At 37.4% G+C, this 23072-nt stretch overlaps 1 protein-coding gene across 6 annotated transcripts in view; it reads right to left on the bottom strand.

The window, feature by feature from the left end:
- The window catches only part of LOC136864451 (allantoinase, mitochondrial), a 238709-nt gene that overhangs the window by 121698 nt on the left and 93939 nt on the right, over positions 1-23072 (bottom strand). For all 6 annotated transcript variants that reach the window (XM_067141458.2, XM_067141461.2, XM_067141460.2 and 3 more), the window contains exons 5-6: positions 592-738; positions 431-476 (exon numbers count right to left, since the gene is read on the bottom strand). In XM_067141458.2, the coding sequence (XP_066997559.1) occupies positions 431-476; positions 592-738 (193 nt within the window). The remainder of the gene's footprint in view (positions 1-430; positions 477-591; positions 739-23072) is intronic.

Here is a 23072-nt window from a genome sequence, read left to right as displayed (position 1 = left end):
TTAGTATTACGATAAGATCATCCAGTACATCACCATCGCTGAACCAAAGGAGAGGCCGAGGACACCCAAGAGCAATATGATGGCAAACAGCTGAAGCCTCCTTGAGGAAGAAGGTCATCCCAGAGGCTCAGATACAGAAGTGAAGAGAATATTCTCTTTGCATCAGAAGAGCTAACCAATCCTTTGTGATACTCAGGAGTGCCCACAATTTGAGTGGCAGAAGCAGAAGGAAAACAATATATAACAGTACAGATACTACAATCATACAGGTCACCATACAGACTTCACACGTTGAGTATATCCCAAGCCCCATACATGGGCAACAAAGAGTGTTATGATAATAGAAAAGCACAGCTACACTATCCCTATGTAACATAAAAAACACACACACAAAAATTACATTTGTAAACAATAGAGGAAATTATCTCACCTCCATTTCCTTGGTGAGCGGTACCAAGTCCACACTCAGCATGGAACTGAAAAAAGTACCCATTTTCTAATTAAATAAATTTCAGATTCACAAGTTGATTATCTACTAACACTCAATTTTTTAAATACAAACTATGCTACAATACTGCCAATAATACTCACAGCAAGAACAGTATCCAGATCCTGAAGTTCTTCAAGTGCACCCACAACATCAACAGTATTCACTCCAGGAAATTCACCAACCCCACTCGGACACAGGAAACATTTAAATCCAACAACTCCAGCTTTGACAAGTCCTTTAAGTTCTGCCTAATAAATTAAACAAAATTAAAAATTAAAAATTAAAATAAATAAATAAATAAATAAATAAATAAATAAATAAATAAATAAATAAATAAATAAATAAATAAATAAATAAATAAATAAATAAATAAATAAATACATACATACATACATACATACATACATACATACATACATAGATAGAAAGATAGATAGATAGATAGATAGATAGATAGATAGATAGATAGATAGATAGATAGATAGATAGATAGATAGATAGATAGATAGATAGATAGATAGATAGATAGATAGATAGATAGATAGAGCATATTTACTTTGAAAATGATGCTGACAAAAAAATGTACCTAACTTCATATTTTCCTCTCTACATATCTCCTTTTGTACGATGTTTAACCCTTTCCATACCTTATTTCTGGACTTGTTATCACCAGTATTTGCCCTATAAGTTTAGCCTGTGACACAAAATTGAACAAGAAGTTGAAGACCTATAAATTGCCTAAAAGAGACCCTTATAAAGACCTAAAAATATCCAAAAAAGACCTAAAAACTGGCAAAAAGGATGTAAAAGTGCAATACAAATTCATCCATAATTTTTAGTGTTAATTACATATTTAATGAAGGAATATAATGTTTTTAAATGCAAAATTCTGGTGGTATGCAATATACAGTGCAAAATATACACTGATCAGCCAGAATATTTTATGACCAGCTACCTAATAGCTTTTGGCACAGATAACAGTGGCGACGCATTTGACATGGAAGCAATAAGGCCTTGGTAAGTCGCTGGAAGGAGTTGGCACCACATCTGCACACACGTCACCTAATTCCCATAAATTCCGGAGAGGGGGTGATGAGCTCAGATGCCACGTTCAATCATATCCCAGATATGTTCAATCAGGTTAAGATCTGGCGAGTTGGGGGGGGGGGGGGCAGCACATCAATTGTAACTCGCCATTGTGTTCCTTGAATCACTCCGTCACACTCCTGGTCTTGTGACATGGTGCATTATGTTGTTGGAAAATGCCACTGCCGTTGCGAAACATGATCATCATGAAGGGGTGTATGTGGTCTGCAACCAGCATATGATATTTCTCGGCCATCATGGTGCCTTGCACGAGCTCTCTGGACCCATGGATGCCCACGTGAATGTTCCCCAGAGCATAATTGAGCTCTCGCCAGCTTGTCTCCGTCCCGCAGTACACGTGTCAAGGAGCTGTTCCCCTGGAAGATGACAGATTCGCACCCTCCCATCAGCATGATGAAGAAGGTATCAGGATTCATCAGAACATGCAACGTTCTAGCACTGCGCCAAAGTCCAGTGACAATGGTCATGTGCCCATTTCAGTCATAGTTGCCGATGCCGTGGTGTTAACATTGGCAAATGCATGGTTTGTTGGCTGTGGAGGTTCATCCTTAGGAATGTTTGGTGCACTATGTGTTCATACAAACTTGTACTCTGCCCAGCATTAAAGTCTGATGTTAATTACTCCACAGTTCGCCGCCTGTCCTGTTTTAACAGTCTGCCCAGCCTAAGACGTCAAACATTTGCAATGAGGGGTGGCTGCCCAACCCCTCGACATTTGGACGTGGTTTCACCTTGGTTTCGCCACTAGTTCAAGACACTCACCACAGCATTCCTCGAACACCCGACAAGTCGTGGAGTTTCCGAAATGCTCATGCCAAGCCTCTGGGCCATCACAATCTGCCCTCGGTCAAACTCACATAGATTGCGTGCCTTCCGTGTTCTACACACGGACTGCACGCTCACTGATACTATCTGCACCATGCATGTCTGACTAGCAGTCATTACTTGTCAGGTGAAGCTGCTATCACCCGGACGGATTTATTTCATCTCTATTCTAAAAATGATTTTGAATAGCAATTATTTCGCATTTGGCAATACCATTTATCAGCAAAATGGGTTACCTATGGGATCACCAGCATAAGACTGAAATCTATCTAGATCATTTAGAACACACCAAAATTAATAATAACAACATCTTTAGTAATAATATTTTTTAGGCAGGATATATGGATGACACTCCTGTGATCACGAATGAAAGTGCAACTGACGCCATCACCACTCTATCCAATCTTAATCACATTGACCTACATATCAAGTTTACACTAGAATCAGAGAACGATCAACAAAAAAAAAAATTTAGATCTAACGATCAACAGACAACCTGGTTCATTGTGCTACAAGATTTTTAGAAAACCAACACAAACTGCTAACACAATCCATCAAGATTCCATACACCCACAAGCCCATAAATGTGCAGCATACCCTAGTATGGTACACCGTCCTTTTAGCATCCCGCTATCTAACGAAGAACTTAAAACAAATTAAACACCATTCGCAGTATAGCTAAATTTAGGGGCTACAACAACTCCTTTATAGACACAGTCATTAATAAACATAAACACCAACCTTAACAAAAGAAAAATTCACAACAATTTTTTATCTACTTTTATGTTTGGTAATAAACAAGTCTACCAAATCACAAACATATTTAAAAAGCATGACATCAAAATAGCCTTCAAAACTTGTAACAGAAACACATATATTTTACACAGTACCAATTCTATTAATCATAGCAACAAGTTCACCAAGTCAGGTGTTTATAGACTCAATTGCAATATTTGTGAAGCATCTTATGTCAGTCAAACAGGGAGGAGCTTCCATACTTAGAGCATGTTAATGCCCTGGAACACAACAGGTTTTCAGCCATGGGACAGCACATGGGTGATACTAAACATAAGTTCACTAATATCAACCAAGATATGAAAATTCTCGAAGTTATAAAAAAGGCCCCCTGTTCAATATTATGGAAAATTGTTTTATACAACTGTGAGGAAAATTGTTTTATACATCTGGAACAGTTTTTCAATCCTAACTTCAATCTAAATGAAATTTCAGAGAAATCAAACATTTTATTTTATTTTTAAATTGCTATCTTTAGCAATCATGTCTCAAATAAAAAGAATTCTTTCTTTTATAATCTCTTTAAATTCCCCTCTCAGCAGCAGTCTTTCTTTCCGCATCCTTCAGCCCAACCTTAGACACCCCTTCTCTACTTCTCCCTTCCCTCTCCCACCCTTCTTTATCCCCCTCCCCTCCTCACCCTATCTCCCTTGTTTCCATTGCCTGCTTCCTACAACAGGTCAGTGCTTGTTTCTATGACCTGCCTGCTTCCTCCAGCATGTCAGTGTGTGTTCCACATCAGACATTAGATATACTGTACATTTCACTATCGAGGTGAGTCTCATAAATACCATTTATCTCCTTTTTAATTTCTTTTCTGTTTTCTTTATTAATTCCCAATTCTGGCTATCATTTCCAGATTTACTTTATTGCCTGAGGTCCTACTTCTACTCCTACTTCTACTTAAAGATATCATATTATGACAAGAAGATCAAAACAATAATTTTTGTTTTATATGTATTTTAATGTTATAATTATTCCTGCAACATTGTCTTTGTCTTGTATACATATGTTTTAGTTATCACATAATCTGTTTAATTTTATTTTGGCTGAAGATGGCCACTAAGTGTCTGAAACTAGTTCCAAGACTGATGTAATAATTGATACTTTCCTAACTGTCTGACTAATTTTACAAATATATAAAACTGCATTTAACTTGAAAAATATGAAATATCTGCATTTAAAATGGAAATTATGAAAATTAACATTCATTAAATAAAATACACTTGTCGGACCTTGTACTCACACTTACTTGTTACCTGCTTACTTACACATACGTTATTTGAAGGGCACCAGCTGCCACTCAGTGCAGCAATAATAGAATGAGACTCTTGACTATCTCTAGGGTGTGGGGTAATAAGCTTACTTTTGACAAAATACCATATAAGTTCTGGGAAAAGGAGATTGGCGTTCGGTTTCCCCATTAATTTTGAGGTTAAGATATTTTACTGTCATTGAAATAAAACTATGAATTCGTTTGATAGAACAAAATATATTCTTTAAATAATATATATATAAAAATAGTGAGTCTTGTTGCGATAAAACAGATGAGAATATGAAATTATGACATTGCAACTGAAAGAAACTAGGCATGAATTTGAATTCTTCTTGACCAGACATTTAACAATTTATACGAAATATTTCCCTCACTGAATCACTTGACTGTACCTTCAACACTCTGAGTGTAATTACGACATATTCCTTTGATCTGGTGTTTACTGTAGATGTGTCACGCCTAACTTGGTGATACATCCTTGTGACTGCTTCTTCTCCATATCATCTGACTTCTTTGTAAGTCAATATGGTATTACCTCATGGCAGGTCCAGGGTTGCCCTCTCTGACTCCATGGTAAGCCCTTGCGTCCGTGTCTTCAACTAAGTGAGCGACCAACTTTGTCCTCACTCTCTCAATGACCAATAATTAATGGCTCACTGAGTCTTCTCCATCTCTCGTTCACACTTGTTGACTGACCGACTGAGGCCTCTTCATCTCGTAGACTTCTTCACTGTTCAGCTTCCGTTTAACTAATGACTGACGCTACAATATGCAACCACCTTTTATAGACGTTGGTTGACACAGCTACGCAATCTCCAGAAATAACAATGACATACTCCCACAACGACTCAAACTGTTGCATGCAATGGTGAAATCCCCTGGGGCGGCTGAGTCTCTGAGCGAATTGCTAAAAGCTCACGATGACGTAGCCATGACGTAGCCATGACGTAGCCATGACGTAGCAATGACTTGGCAGAATCGCCAGTAGTGTTGTACAATATAACAACGTCACATCCACATCTGATACATCGAAACTCTCACTGTACAGGTATTTAATGTTAATCTACATATACGTATATATGCATACACTCAATTACAAATAAGCAAGCGACAAGCATTGAATAATGGAATTGAATAATGGAATTGAATAAAAATTATAACAAAATAATAGTAATCTCACAGATAAAATAATAATAATACGGACATAATAATACTAATAATTGTACCGGGCGGTACACCTCCACGCCGCTAATTCAAACATTGCGCCAGTTGAATCTCCTCTATTGGAGAAAGCCTGAACTTTAACAACCATATTAATTCTAAGGTTTCTCAGAAGATGTCTCTACTGTAAATTTTGAAGTGTTCTGAACTATGCCTGTTTCGATTTGTATTTGTTTGCTCTGTAGTAAGAAGTGTGAACATTCTCTTCTAGATATCACTACGTAAGAACTACAATTGTGCACCGTAGTGCGAAGTGAAGGAACTCTTTTTTGAAGAAATTTGGTATTCATAAGTTTGTTCTTTGTTAAATTTCTTTCAGTCATTGTTTGGGTTGGCAGTATAACCCTTCTCTTTCCGCCAGTTTGAATTTGACCAATGAGTAATTTCTGTAATTAATTTTCAACCAATCCTAGATGTCTTCTTCAGTTTTGACTTGTAATCTTTAGCCAACCAATAAAATTTTGTGGGCAGGTTGTAATCATTCATGAAACGTCTCGAATTTTCCACGAGGGTATATAAACTGCTGATTTTCTGGTCTCGGGGCCACTTCAGTAACATCTCTCCTAGTGTGATTATGTAGCAGGGGGCGGGAAGCACCTCTTTCTTCGGGCAGCTGTTCATCCATAAGGTAATGGCCGTTTAATAACTTCATTTCTCGCTAGCTCAGCAGTTTAACCCTCGGGGCAGGTTCGAAAACTTTACTCATGTAACCTATCGTTAAAATGTAATAGACACTTGGTAAAACTTCGACTCTTTAACTATACATTGGGATAGAGAGTGCTAAACCCTCTCGAGCTCCCACTCCTATTGTTTTGAGGTGACTTTGTTTTCACAACCGTTTCTTCCTTTCCTAATGTAATAAAGTCTCCTTATACAAGTCACCTCTTTAGTACGGGATTAGCCCTTGTGTATACAGCCTAGTGCCAAATAGGTTTTAAAAGTGTATTAGGAGTGCAAGTTACGCCTCCAGTCAAGTTGGAATTTTGGGCCATGTAATTAACCTGTTTTTTTACTGAATACGCCTCAGTAGGTTGGGTATTATTACCCCTGTTCTTATGTGCCTGGAGGGCAGATTGAAGGTGGAGTTTGGTGTGGCCTTTGAATAGGCTTGAACTTTGAGAGCGGGTTTGCTCTTTCTTAAAAGTGGATTTTCTGTGTGCCTCGAGGAGGCTTTTCTGGGTAATTGGGAGTAAGTGCTCCTTGGCATGATTGGGGTTTTCTGCCCCTTTGTTGAACTTTGTACATTGATAAAGTTGGGCTCATTGCTCAAGGATTGTGAGTCTGGGGCTCGAAGCCCAAATCCAGTAACAAACTGTAATTGTACCTTCTTAATTTGTTCATATGCTACTGGGTGCCTGTTGTACTTGTTATTTCTTGATCTTGAAAAGAAAATATAACCTTTGTTAAATTTTAAATTAACTTTAATTTCGTAGTTGAGACCTATTCCACCCAGCACCTTCTTTCACCTCTGCTGTTCCACAGATACCTCGGAACAATAATAATAATAATAATAATAATAATAATAATAATAATAATAATAATAATAATAATAATAATAATAATAATAATAATAATAATAATAATACAGATATTACCTTGTAACGGGATTTGAACCGTTACATAATACAGTATTTACGTGATATATTGTACCGAAAAGTTGGACCTTTCTGTCAGTTTATTTCTTATATACGGACGGGTTTATTTCGATAGTAGGTAGGTGGTCGTAATGTTCTGGTTGATCAGTGTATGAGTGAAATACTTTCAGACATTATATATTTTTAGATTAACATAATTTGAAAAAAGGAATTCTGTGTTTGTTATGAAAGTACTTGCAGAATTTATTATAGAATTAAGTGTTTTTTCCACCTAAAATGCATTCAGCGAACCCGCAATGGATATCCTGGAGAAAGAAACTGAAATGAGTATAACTGGAATTATATTTTGGCTTAACCACACTAGGGTTACACTAACTGGAATTTGGAAAATTTACCTCAGTTGGCTTTGCAGTATATCACAATAGTCCTTTCCAGGTTCTTAGGCGTAAAGGATCATCGATTTTTGGATAGCACATTGCAAAACATTGAGAAACTCCTCTCTCCACATCAACGGATGTTAAGAGTTCGTACTTGAAGTAAGTCCTCTTCAAAAACATTCACATCAAAATTTTCTCCTTTCAATGTTTCACTTACCTTGCACATAATTTGATGCCCCAAGGTTTTTCAAGCATTAGTCATATTTTTTTTATTTCATTTCATTTTCTCTCTTACTAAAGAAAAGATGTTTAACACATTCACTCCTGCAGACACCTAAAGGTGTTTAAGAGCTGCCTATGTGTGGGACCGTATCCGAGTTAAGGCGTTTAAGGTCACGCGATGTAAACATCGTTTCAAATTTAGCGCTAAATTCGTACAAAGTTGCAGTTCCTATTATAAACCATAGATGGCATATAAATGAACAGTCCCTAACCCTGACTACCTGAACAGAGGGTATATTCCAATGCTTTCTTTCTTTTTTTCCTTGAGTAAACACAGAGCTAAGCCAGTCATGACATTCTTGTGGGGGTATGTAAGGAAGTGAGTTATTGTGTTGCGATAAGGTGACAAGTTACAAACGTAGTATTCGAAGTGAGGAAATTGAAGACATACTACTGAACGATGATCCTGGTGATGAACTTATCCCTGATTTCAGTGACAGCGATAGCTATTCCGATGATGATTTACCAGACATTGGGCAAAATGAAATTCGGCACATTCAAATAACCGATACGCATCTGTCTTATTGCAGGCCTACAATCAATTTCACTAGCCGAGTAGGATTAAATATTGACATTAAAAATAGCAACAAAATTGTCTTTTGTCAATTTATTTATAACTGATGATTTCCTTGAATATGTATGCCATCAGACAAACCTTTACGCAGAACAAGTTATTACACAAGGATAATGTCCAGACAGAGGAGGTAACTAATGCTAAAGAAGTATTAAAATTTACATATGATAACAATGACATTTACAATAAGATAAAAAAGTTGAAAACTAGAAAAGCGGCTGGAATTGATAAGATTTCTGGGGATATACTAAAGACAATGAGTTGGGATACAGTACCATATATGAAGTACTTATTTGATTATTGTTTGGTTGAAGGAGCTTTACCAAATGAATGGACAGTTGCTATAGTAGCCCCTGTGTATAAAGGAAAGGGTGATAGACATAAAGCTGAAAATTACAGGCCAGTAAGTTTGACATGCATTGCATGTAAGCTTTGGGAAGGCATTCTTTCTGATTATATTAGACATGTTTTTGAAATTAATAACTGGTTCGTCAAAAGGCAGTTCGGTTTTAGGAAAGGTTATTCCATTGAAGCTCAACTTGTAGGATTACAGCAAGACATAGCAATCGACCTGTCTAAAACATTTGATAGGGTGGATCATGGGAGACTACTGGCAAAAATGAGTGCAATTGGACTAGACAAAAGAGTGACTGAAGCTTTATGTGAACCTGTAACAATTAAGAGGAGAATTCCTCAAGGCAGTATTATTGGACCTTTATGTTTTCTTATATATATAAATGATATGAGTAAAGAAGTGGAATCAGGGGTAAGGCTTTCCGCGGATGATGTTATTCTGTATACAGTAATAAATAAGTTACAAGATTGTGAGCAACTGCAACATGACCTCGATAATGTTGTGAGATGGATAATAGGCAATGGTCTGTTGATAAACGGGGTTAAAAGTCAGGTTGTGAGTCTCACAAATAGGAAACATCCTCTCAGTTTTAATTACTGCGTTGATGAGGTGAAAGTTCCTTTTGGGGATCATTGTAAGTATCTGGGTGTTAACATAAGGAATGATCTTAACTGGGGTAATCACATAAATGGGATTGTAAATAAAGAGAAGAGATCTCTGCACATGGTTATAAGGGTGTTTAGGGGTTGAAGTAAGGATGCAAATAAGAGGGCTTATAAGTCTCTGGTAAGACCCCAACTAGAGTATGGTTCCAGTTTATGGGACCCTCACCAGGATTACTTGATTCAAGAACTGGAAAAAATCCAAAGAAAAGCAGCTCGATTTGTTCTGGGTGATTTCCGACAAAAGAATAGCGTTACAAAAATGTTGCAAAGTTTGGGCTGGGAAGAAGTGGGAGAAAGGAGATGAGCTGCTCAACTGAGTGGTATGTTCTGAGCTGTCAGCGGAGAAATGGCATGGAATGATATTAGTAGACGAATAAGTTTGAGTGGCGTCTTTAAAAGTAGGAAAGATCACAATATGAAGATAAGGTTGGAATTCAAGAGGAAAAATTGGGGCAAATATTCCTTTATAGGAAGAGGAGTTAGGGAATGAAATAACCTACCGAGGGAGACATACAATAAATTTCCAATTTCATTGAAATCATTTAAGAAAAGGCTAGGAAAACAACAGATAGGCAATCTGCCACCTGGGCGACTGCCCTAAATGCAGATCAGTATTGACTGATTGATTGACCGCATCCATTCTCTAAATATTCCATTTTTCATACGTGGAAACCAGTAGATGTAAATGAGATGAAAAAGTTTTAAAGAGTAATGTTTGTAACGGGAATAACTCAAAAACCAGATCTGAAAATATACTGGACAGAGGACACTATTTTCGAATACCATGGCACTAATCTGGTTCGAAAACATATTGTCGTTCTTACACTTTAGCGACAGCAGTCATTATGAGGGGAATCTTGATACACACATACATTCATTATCATTATAGATTGTTATGCCTTTCAGCGTTCAGTCTGCAAGCCTCTGTGAATTTAATAAACGTCGCCACTATCCTCGATTTGCAACTAGTGTTGTGGCCTCATTTAGTTCTATACCTCTTATCTTTAAATCGTTAGAAACCGAGTCTAACCATTGTCATCTTGGTCTACCTCTACTTCTCTTACCCTCCATAGCAGAGGCCATTATACTCCGAGGTAACCTACCCTCCTCCATTCGCCTCACCTGACCTCACCACCAAAGCCAGTTTATGCGTACAGCTTCATCAATTGCGTTCATTCCTAAATTAGCATTTATCTCCTCATTCCGAGTACCCTCCTGCCATTGTTCCCACCTGTTTGTGCCAGCAATCATTCTTGCTACTTTCATGTCTGTTATTTCTAACTTATGAATAAGATATCCTGAGTCCACCCAGCTTTTGCTCCCGTAAAGCAAAGTTGGTCTGAAAACAGACCGATGTAAAGATAGTTTCGTCTGGGAGCTGACTTCCTTCTTACAGAATACTACTGATCGCAACTGTGAGCTCACTGCATTAGCTTTACTACACCTTGATTCAATCTCATTTACTATCTTACCTTCCTGGGAGAACACACAACCTAAATAATTGAAATTATCGAACTGTTCTATCTTAGTATCACCAATCTGACATTCAATTCTGTTGAATTTCTTACCTACTGACAACAATTTAGTCTTCGAGAGGCTAATTTTCATACCATACTGATTGCACCTATTTTCAAGTTCCAAGATATTAGACTGCAGGCTTTCGGCACAATCTGCCATTAAGACCAAGTCGTCAGCATAGGCCAAACTGCTTACTACATTTCCACCAAACTGAATTCCTCCCTGCCATTTTATACCTTTCAGCAGATGATCCATATAAACTACGAACAGCAAAGGTGAAAGATTACAGCCTTATCTAACCCTTGTAAGTACCCTGAACCAAGAACGCATTCTACCATCAATTCTCACTGAAGCCCAATTGTCAACATAAATGCCTTTGATTGATTTTAATAATCTACTTTTAATTCCATATTCCCCCAGTATAGTGAACATCTTTTCCCTCGGTACCCTGTCATATACTTTCTCTAGATCTATGAAACATAAACACAACTGCCTATTCCTCTCGTAGCATTTTTCAATTACCTGGCGCATACTGAAAATCTGATCCTGACAGCCTCTCGGTGGTCTGAAACCACACTGGTTTTCATCCAACTTCCTCTCAACGATTGATCGCACCTCCCTTCCAAGATGCCAGTGAATACTTTGCCTGGTATACTAATCAATGAGATACCTCGATAGTTGTTGCAATCCTTCCTGTTCCCTTGCTTATAGATAGGTGCAATTACTGCTTTTGTCCAATCTGAAGGTACCTTACCAACACTCCACGCTAATTTTACTACTCTATGAAGCCATTTCATCCCTGGCTTCCCACTATACTTCACAATTTCTGGTCTAATTTCATCTATTCCTGCTGCCTTATGACAATGGAGTTTATTTACTATCCTTTCCACTTCCTCAAGCATAATTTCACCAATATCATTTTCCTCCTCTCCATGAGCTTGGCTGTTTGAAACACCACCAGGATGATTTCCTTTTACATTGAGAAGATGTTCAAAATATTCCCTCCACCTCTCCAGTGATTCCCTGAGATCTATTATGAGTTCACCTGAATTACTCAAAACACCGTTCATTTTCTTTTTCCTTCCCTTCCTAGCCTTTCCAGGTTATTACCAAAATCTTCCCATGACTTCTTTTTGGATTTAACAGCTATTTGTTTTGCTCTGTTTCTTTCATCTACGTACAAATACCTGTCTGCCTCGGCTCTTGTTTGGAGCCATTTCTGATAAGCCTTCTTTTCACGTTTACAGGCTGCTCTCACTTCATCATTCCACCAAGATGTTCGCCTGTTCCCATCTTTACACATAGTTGTTCCTAGGCATTCCCTTGCTGTTTCTACTACAGCATCTCTGTATGCCACCCATTCACTTTCTATATCCTGAACCTGCTTACTGTCTACTGTTCGAAACTTCTCACTAATCATATCCATGTACTTCTGTCTAATTTCCTCGTCCTGGAGATTTTCTCCCCTTATTCGTTTGCAGACAGATTTCACTTTCTCTACCCTAGGCCTAGATACTTAGTTCACTGCAGATCAGATAGTGGTCTGTATCATCAAAAAATCCGTGAAAAACTCTTACATTCCTAACAGATTTCCTGAATTCAAAGTCTGTTAAGATATAGTCTATTATGGATCTGGTACCCCTAGCCTCCCATGTGTAGCGGTGAATAGCCTTATGCTTGAAGAATGTATTCGTAACAGCTAAACCCACACTAGCACAGAAGTCCAGCAAACGCTTCCCATTCCCATTAGCTTCCACATCTTCCCCACATTTACCAATCACCCTTTCATATCCTTCAGTTCTATTCGCAACTCTCACATTGAAATCGCCCATTAGCACTATTCTATCCTTGCTGTTGATCCTGACCACGATGTCACTCAATGCTTCATAAAACTTGTCAACTACATCCTCATCTGCACCCTCACATGGTGAATACACGGACACAATTCTTGTCCTAATTCCTCCAACTGACAAATCTGCCCACATCATTCGCTCATTTACGTGCCTAACAGAAACTGCGTGCAATGGTATTCCTGATTAAAGAGCCCTACCCCAGACTCTGCCCTTCTGTTTCTAATCTTGATAGGTTATACAAAATTAGACCAGTTTCTGACTAAAACAACAGATAGGGAATCTGCCACCTGGGCGACTGCCCTAAATGCAGATCAGTATTGATTGATTGGTAAGTGAAAAATGTTTCTGGAACAATTTTTTGCTGAACTGACTGAAGAAGAGGTTAGGTGCAGCTATTTCCAGCAGGATAGTACAAAAGCATATATAAGAACTTTAATATGCTCATGTGGCGTGCTACTGAAATCGTGTTCATAGGTTCACCATCTCTGACTTAAGCTGTAACTTCCAAACATTATTCTGCATCAATTTAATGAAAAAAAAATGAAATGGCGTATGGTTTTTAGTGCCGGGAGTGTCCGAGGACAAGTTCAGCTCGCCAGATGCAGGTCTTTCTATTTGACTCCCGTAGGCGACCTGCGTGTCGTGATGAAGATGAAATGATGATGAAGACAATACAAACACCCAGTCCCCGTGCCAGCAAAATTAACCAATTATGGTTAAAATTCCCGACTCTGCCGGGAATTGAACCCGGGATCCCTGTGACCAAAGGCCAGCACGCTAACCAGAATTTAATTAAGAACTGTAAATTTTGAAAACTTAGCTTATCATTCTCCAGTTCAGGACGATTCCTCAGCCATTCAATCTAAGGCTGCTGCGCTCAGTCGATTGGAAACCATAGATCAGCTGGTCTCCCGTGCCACATCAAGTAGGCTGGATCCTCCGTGTCACATTCATCTCCAAGACTGCCCACTGCAGATCTAGTTGTACAGCATGTCGATCTTCATGCTTGAGCTTAGCTTAACAGAATACAAATATGAGATGTGAGAGTTTATATCAATATTTCTAGTAATTTGACAGTCTATAATTTCTCTTCTTTCTTTTGATATCCAATAAGACCGCTTTCAATTATATTATATCAGCTTCAATATTGCTTCAGTCTCATGAAAGATGAATTAGGATAATCTGCTTGTTTTCTGCCATTTTATTTTCCTTATTCTTCTCCCTACCTGAATTTATCGTCTGAAATTCACTCAGCAATCTTGTATCCTGCCGGTAATTGCTACTTTGGTCCTCGTTTGACAACTTGCTTTGTTTACTGAGTTTTTCTCTTCTATTTACTCAAGAACACTGTTCCTTTATAATAAACTAGCTGATGTACCCGTGCTTCGCTACGGGATTCTCAGAAAGACTGACTTGGTGGTTTTCCTAACTGAATTCAACATAGGTCATTACAAAAACGTCAGTAGGAATGTAGCGATTGAAAGCAATGTTATCATATAAAATACTCGATCAAATGAAAAACCGCACACTTTCTCACTTTCAACGAACAGTACTACGGTGCCGATCTAAGAGTCCAAAGTTCCAGAGCTGGAATAACCAGGTCGCAGACTGCCGTGTACACTCCTCTGTCATTATTCCGTTAAATATGCACACTACTCATTCCAATCAGTGCCTCAGAGTAGGGATTGAATAGCTCGAATACTACGATGAACCAGTGCGTTACATACCAGATATATCAGAAAATGTGTGAACCAGAGGAATGGCATGCTAAAGAAGAAAGTTATCTTACTCCCCAGCTACTTCCTACCAATATACAGGCAGGCTGTTACAGTCAGTACGACCAGGCGAGTTGGCCGTGTGGTTAGGGGCGCACAGCTGTGAGCTTGCATCCGGGAGATAGTGGATTCGAACCCCACTGCCGGCAACCCTGAAGATGGTATTCCGTGGTTTCCCATTTTCACACCAGGCACGCCAGGCTGTACCTTAATTAAAGCCAAGGCCGCTTCCTTCACACCACTATTCATTTCCTATCACATCGTCGCCATAAGACCTACCTGTGTCGGTGCGACGTCAAACAAATTAAAAAAACCTCGGTACGCTGCACTAATCCTATCTATCGGGGGTGAGAGGAAACAGAAGACAAAAAGCACATCACAACAAACAATGGTCAATGTAATGTTATTGTTGAGAAAGTTTATGAGCTTTCTATATTGTAGGCCTTCACATTAGTTTTCTTTCGACTCTGTGATATTAGGGTGTCTTAAAAAAATTATTTATATCGTAGACTGTAGTTCCTTATTCTCAGACTTTACATACCGATTTTCACTAAATTCTGTTTACCCATTTTCTCGTGACTCGGCGCTGATATGGACTTAGTAACAAAAATCCAAATTCATGAATATCTCTGATTATATGCAGTACGGTAACAATGTATAAGACATAAGCGATCGGAAATTTAATAACTTCTTACATAACTACTACTAACTTACGACATAACTAAAGTTATGTTAGTTATGTAGTATTTACTGATACGACCACTAATAACATAAATAACTTATTTGAGAATTATATTTCAGGCCTTCGCCTAAACTACCATTTCACTCAGCGTGAATAAAGTAATTTGTAGCCTAGATTGCAGTGGTTCATCACCCGACATTACATACCGATTTTCATTAAATTCTCTTCAGCCGTTTTATCGTGATGCGTGTACATACATACATACATACATACATACATACATACATACATACATACATACAGACAGACAGACAGACAGAAATTACGGAAAAGTAAAAAATGCATTTCGTTGTTACTGTGGACATGACGGATACAGAAAAATCATTCCTTTCAAATTCTGAGTAATGTACAGACAAAACTCTTATATTATATATAGATTTATCGATACGACCACTAATAACATAAATAACTTATTTGAGAATTACATTTCAGGCCTTCCCCTAAACTACCATTTCACTCAGCGTGATTAAAATAATTTATAGCCTAGATTGTAGCGGTTCATCACCTGACTTTACATTCCGATTTTCATTAAATTCTCTTCAGCCGTTTTCTCGTGATGCATGTACATACATACAGACAGACAGACAGAAATTACGGAAAAGTAAAAAATGTATTTTCTTGTTACTGTGGACATGACCGATACAGAAATACCATTCTTTTCAAATTCTGAGCAATGTACAGATAAAACTCTTATTTTATATATATATAGATTACATTTCAGGCCTTTCCCTAAACTACCATTTCACTCAGTGTGAATAACATTATTGATAGCCTCGATTATAGCGAATTATTCCCCCACTTTGCATACCAATTTTCGTGAAGATACGACCACTAATACAATAAATATTTGACAATTAAATTTTAGGCCTTCCCCTAAACTACCATTTTTCTCAGCGTGTATAGCCTATATTGTAGCGACTTATTTCCCATTTTTGTCTACCGATTTTCATTAAGACACGGCCACTAATAACATAAATATTTGAGAATTAAATTTCAGGCCCTCCCCTAAACTACCATTTCACTCAGTGTGATTAAAATAATTTATAGCCTAGATTGTAGCAGTTCATCACCCGACTTTACATTCCGATTTTCATTAAATTCTCTTCAGCCATTTTCTCGTGATGTGTGTACATACATACATACATACATAGCAACAGACAGGAATTACGGAAAAGTAAAAAAATGCATTTTCTTGTTACTGTGGACATGACCGATACAGAAATACCATTCTTTTTCATTAAATTTTCATTAAATTCTCTTCAGCCGTTTTCTCGTGATGCGTGTACATACATACATACATACATACAAACAGACAGAAATTACGGAAAAGTAAAAAATGCATTTTCTTGTTACTGTGGACATGACCGATACAGAAATACCATTCTTTTCAAATTCTGAGCAATGTACAGACAAAACTCTTATTTTATATATATATATATATATATATACAACGTTCTCCTGTGCTTTCTATTTTCTTCCCTTGTTTGAAGAATATCTATATATATATATATATTTACTTTACTTTTGCGATTAGCTGCACTTGACAACCTTGTCCACCATTTATTTTTATTTTTTTGGCAGCAAGTTGTGATAATAATATATATTGGAATTTTTTTAGTTTTTTAAACAAGCTACCGAATATTCCATGTTCTTTTCCTCCATTGCCTTACCGATCATGCTCTATTTTTTCCAAGTTTGGCCCCCTGTGGACTTCTGAATCAATGTTCGCTTTACATAAATTTCGTCTTGCATTATTTATTCATTTAACTTGGCGACATTTTTTAACGTGGTAGAAAATGCAATGGCACACAAGTAACGAGTAGAGAAACTACGTCCTGTCTGTCCCACGTAACTTAATGTGCAGTGGGTGCAAGTTAAATTTATAGACTCCTGAATTTGTAAATCTGGTTCTAGTATTAAATTCACGATGGTTAAAGAACAAAGTGGAACTGTTATTAATGGTTTTAAATGCTATATTGAAATTCTGTTTTTTAAAGAAATTTGTAATTTGATAAATATTCTCATTATTGCATGTAAATGTGACATAGTTATCTCTTTACCTCCACTCTAAAGGATGTTGTTTAAACAAAACAATCCAGTTTCAATGAATAAATAATATATTAATATTTATAAATATGAGCATACAATCAGCAGTAGTTCCACACAAGGCCACACACTGGCCAGCCAGGCAAGACTTAGAGAGAGGGAGAGAGAGAGAGAGAGAGAGAGAGAGAGAGAGAGAGAGAGAGAGAGAGAGAGGAACGGGGCAAAAAAGTGCTCAGACGCCTCAAAATTAACTTATCATAGAACTTGTTCAGGTCTTATACCCTTTCCTTTTCCTTCATTTTTAGATTAATTCTCACAATCCCTAATATATGGAATCACATGGTTTGTCCAGCAACGCAACCAATACATTGAGGAAATTCCACCTAGATGAAATAAGCCCTGTTCCACTACAAACATATATACTTCAAAATATTAATAAGCCTGTGACAAATTCAATTAGTCACATAATACTACAATATTATTATATTCAAAACATTGTTACTCTAATATTGAACTTTTTTATTTAAGAATTATAAATCCAATGGAAAGTACAATTTCCAGCAGTCTACCTTCATGAGCCAACGGCCGTTGCCGCGTTGAAACAATGGATCCCGTCAGATCTCTGAAGTTAAGCAACACTGGGCGTGGTCAAGATTTGGATGGGTTGCCACGTGCTGTTGGTGGGGGGTAAGGGCATGGAGGAGCGGAAAGGAACTGGCCACCCTAGCGACATAAACACCGGCTCAGGCACACCTCTGCGGAGGTTCAGACCAGCCTTCGGGCAGAATATACACCTTACCTTCATGACATAATATTTTCACCACAAGATATTTTAACAATATGAACTGGTTTCAGTTATTTTTATGCAAGATTTGACTGAGTCATATTGACTCTTAGATTTATGGATAATCCATTGTTTTAGATTGTTATCAGGAATATTATGCATTTATTTTACTATAATTGTATCAAGGCTGAAGATGTCTCATACAAGAGAGATGAAACATGTCCCTCTTTAAATAGAAAAAAGGAATAAAAATTGTATAGTACTGTAAAGGTGGAATTACCCAACCATTAAGAAGTCCTAAGTTGTTAAGGTTGACAATACGGACTAACTATGAAATTCGTTTCTTGTGGCAGGAGATAAATTGTGAACAGCTCCATTATTGCCAGTAAAAGTGCTAGGTAGAGAAAATAGCAAAGACAAATGAATGTTTGGTTGTAGTTTACTGTCACCACCAGCATTTGTAGGACAGTGATTTAAAGCATCCACATCACTATCACTATTAAGAAAAATGGTCATTCACACTTAAGTCACAGAGAAAATCACTTCTACTTAAGATTTCTGAATCACTAAAATTGCTTTTATGCAACAGACATTAGCATCTGAAAAAGCAGCCACATTTACAAACAGAACTGCAGAATATGAGTCATGGAATACACATTTATTATTTCCTCTTTGCTTATATAATCCTGAACATTCTAAATCTTGAGAACTGGAAAAAATCCTCAGAAAAGCAGCTCAATTTGTTCTGGGTGATTTCGAACAAAAGAGTAGAGTTACAAAAATGTTGCAAAGTTTGGGCTGCGAAGACTTGGGAGAAAGGAGATAAGCTGCTCGACTAAGCAGTAGGTATTAAGTTAAAACAAATCAAGTTTATTATATGGTCAACCTTTCCAATACATTACATTCACACGAATGCTTAGGATTTATACATTACAGTCAATTGGGACATGTTTCGCCCTTTTTGTGGGCATCCTCAGCCAAATCCTTTTCCCTAAAATCACAGATCGTCGGGATCCCGAAATTCTCAAAATAATATTGTTTAATATCTTAACACTTGACTGTAAGAATACTATGTGTTAACAAATACATTTTAGTCAAAACTATACTAAAAGTCAAAGCAAATTATTAAAATTAAGTGATGTTCTTGAAACAGTCTTAAAATTGTACATTGAATGTCTTTTGACAGTTACTAAAAATTTTTTCTTATAGTTAAGTAATGTTCTGTCTTGTCTGCCTCTGTGGTGTAGTGGTTAGTGTGATTAGCTGCCACCCCCAGAGGCCCGGGTTCGATTCCCGGCTCTGCCACGAAATTTCAAAAGTGGTACGAGGGCTGGAACGGGGTCCACTCAGCCTCGGGAGGTCAACTGAGTAGAGGGGGGGTTCAATTCCCTCCTCAGCCATCCTGGAAGTGGTTTTCCATGGTTTCCCCACATCTACTCCAGGGAAATTCCGGGATGGTACCTAACTTAAGGCCACGGCCTCTTCCTTGCCTATCCCTTCCAAACTTCCCATTCCCCCCCACAAGGCCCCTGTTCAGCATAGCAGGTGAGGCCGCCTGGGCGAGGTACTGGTCATCCTCCCCAGTTGTATCCCCGACCCAGAGTATGAAGCTCCAGGACACTGCCCTTGAGGCGGTAGAAGTGGGATCCCTCGCTGAGTCCGAGGCAAAAACCGACCCTGGAGGGTAAACAGATTACGAACGAACGAACAAACGAACGAACGAATGTTCTGTCTTTTTAAGACAATGTTCTTAAATAAGAAAAACTAAACACTTGGATACACAAAAAACACATCAGGGCACTTATGTGTAATCATAAGAAACTGCAGAATTTAGATAGAAATTAATCAGGTGTTATCTAAAATACTACTTGTCTGACAACATCTAATCAATAGTATGAGAAGGGTGGGTTTAGATAAACCCCATTAAAATATCTTAACTTATGGCACACTTTGTTTTCTAGGAATATGTTCTTTTTGTAGTAAAAAAACATTAATACCTTGCATAATTGAAAAAAAGAATTGAGGTGTATATATTCATACACTGGATTCAAATAGGCCTCGATATTAATAGTATATTTAGTTGTTTTGTGACATAATGTATGCATGTAAACAATAATGATCTTGAAATCTTGATCTTTAAGCTCGTAATAAGAAGTATTAGTATGCTAGTGTAATGTTAGTTCGAAATATTATGTTCTAAATTATAATGTTGATTTTGTTGTTTAAGGAGCTTTGTTACTCTTAATAAGTAGGTAGAATGAGATCAAGTTCCAAGATGCAGGTGAAATTAGTCTTGCCACAGTGCTGATGGTGGTCATATGGGAGACTCACAGAAAACTTTCTTAAAGGTGGAAGAATGAAAATTTCTTTGTAGGAAATAAGCATTAAGTATGTCTGTAACAAATTAAAGAGTAACTTAGAAAGGACCTAAGATATCAGACGCAGGAAGAACACCGTTATGGAACTTTTTGCTTACCTCCTCTTGTCTTGCTTGGCAACATAGTATCACCCGTGTCATCCGCCTTATTGACTGCTACTGCTCTCGTACTCCGAGTGTTGTAGCGGTGTGACGTCTTAAGTGAGGGGGGAGTAGGAGTAGAAGGAATGGGCAGAGCATTACGTAATTGGTTAGTCTGTAGGGGTTATTATTATTTATAAGTTTCATATTCCGTATTGATTGGATTCAATGTAATAGTTAAGAAAAATGTTCCACCGATCAATACATATATTGTGGATGAATTATTACACTAGTACCGGTTTCGACCTATCTTGGCCATCATCAGCTAGCACACATATTGACAGTCATGGGATAAATTACAAAGAAGTTACTTAAGAGCATCTGGATGTCTGATAAAAAAATGGAAGTAAAATATATTGCAGTATGTTGTGTTAAAATAGCTCTGATTAAAAGTAGTGATGGTTAGAATAAATTAAAACCTATTGATTGAGCATGGACATGAGTACATAAACACATTAAAATATATATGCCAATCATAAGACACTAAAAATATATAGCACATTAAACACATTAAAACATGGTATTTTAAAAACGTCTATTAAAATTTGAGTTCATGTTGCGTTGCATTCATTCTTCAATCCTCTTGTAGTTCTTGTGTTGATTATATTGAATATCGAGAATGTTCTATGGTTGATATACTTTGTGTTGGTATGTTATAAGAACTCTTGTCAGTAAAATTTGAAAATTAAGTTGATGTAGCAAGATAGGTTTTAATATCAGAGTAGTTGGTGGTGACACTTCTCTCGTCTATGCACGTTATATGGTCGTTATTGTTGTTGCTGTGGAGGTTGTGTACCGATATGTTTGGATATCATGTATTCATGTCCATGCTCAATCAATAGGTTTTAATTTATTCTAACCATCACTACTTTTAATCAGAGCTATTTTAACGCAACATACTGCAATATATTTTACTTCCATTTTTTATCAGACATCCGGATGCTCTTAAGTAACTTCTTTGTAATTTATCCCATGACTGTAAATATGTGTGCTAGCTCATGATGGCCAAGATAGGTCGAAACCGGTACTAGTGTAATAATTCATCCACAATATATGTATTGATCGGTGGAACATTTTTCTTATCTATTACACAGTCTGTAGGGGTGCGTTGGTAGGGTGTAACTGAGAGGAATTCGTGTTGCTAGTAACTGTGGAGGTATTAGATGGGGGAATAAAAATGTTGTTAAACGTGCAACCCTTTGAATTTATCAAATTGATAATTTGGGTAAAGTTTCGTATGTGGGATTCTTAGTATCTGAAATGTCATTTAAATTACGGACTTTATTAAAATATTGATCCAAATAAATGTATATATTCTCGTATTCGTTACATGTGAGCGGTATGTTCCGAGCTGTCAGTGGAGAGATGGCATGGAATGACATTAGTAGACAAATAAATTTGGGTGGTGCCTTTAAAAGTAGGAAAGATCAAAATATGAAGCTAAAGTTGGAATTCAAGAGGACAAATTGGGGCAAATATTTGTTTATAGGAAGGGGAGTTAGGGATTGGAATAATTTACCAAGGGAGTTGTTCAATAAATTTCCAATTTCTTTGAAATCATTTAAGAAAAGGCTAGGAAAACAACAGATAGGGAATCTGCCACCTGGACGGCTGCCCTAAATGCAGATCAGTAGTGACTGAAATGATTGTCTTACGCTTGCCTGAAGTATTAGCAAGAGTTCACAGTTAGTTATACTGTAATTACCTAACCGCTCGAGAGATGGCAGGAGTAAGCAAGAAAGTAAATAAAATTATATATCTGAAGTTTGAAACTTTGCCTTTGATCATTATTCTGCCAGGCCGAGTAGCTCAGAAGGTAGAGCGCGTGCCTTTTGAGCCCATTTTGGCAATTTCGATCCTGACTCAGACTGGTGGTATTTGAAGCTGCTTAAATAGTATGTCAGCCTCATGTCAGTAGATTTAGTGGCACATAAAAGAACTACTGCAGGACGAAATTCCGGCAACTCAGTGTCACTGAAAACTGTAAAAGTAGTCAGTGGGACATAAAAACAAACATTATTATTTTATTATCATTATTCTGAGTAAATATCTTTCAAATGACAAAATGATCAGAAGGCTTGTTATTTCACCAAAATCATGAAACTTATTGATTTCCCCAGATGTAATCCACATCTTCTTCCACAAAAGAGAGCTGAAATAAAGCTGAAATCAAACTGCATTATTCTTCCATAGGGTTTACTGGATCCACAGAGGAGAGTGGCATGTTGCAAATAATTCCAAAATCTGTTTGGTAAACGTACAGTAAAAAAAACT

Source organism: Anabrus simplex, chromosome 2 (assembly GCF_040414725.1).
Source record: "Anabrus simplex isolate iqAnaSimp1 chromosome 2, ASM4041472v1, whole genome shotgun sequence".
NCBI lineage: Eukaryota > Metazoa > Arthropoda > Insecta > Orthoptera > Tettigoniidae > Anabrus > Anabrus simplex.
The sequence above is the reverse complement of the archived record's forward strand: the minus strand, read 5'-3'. Positions and strand labels throughout refer to the sequence as shown.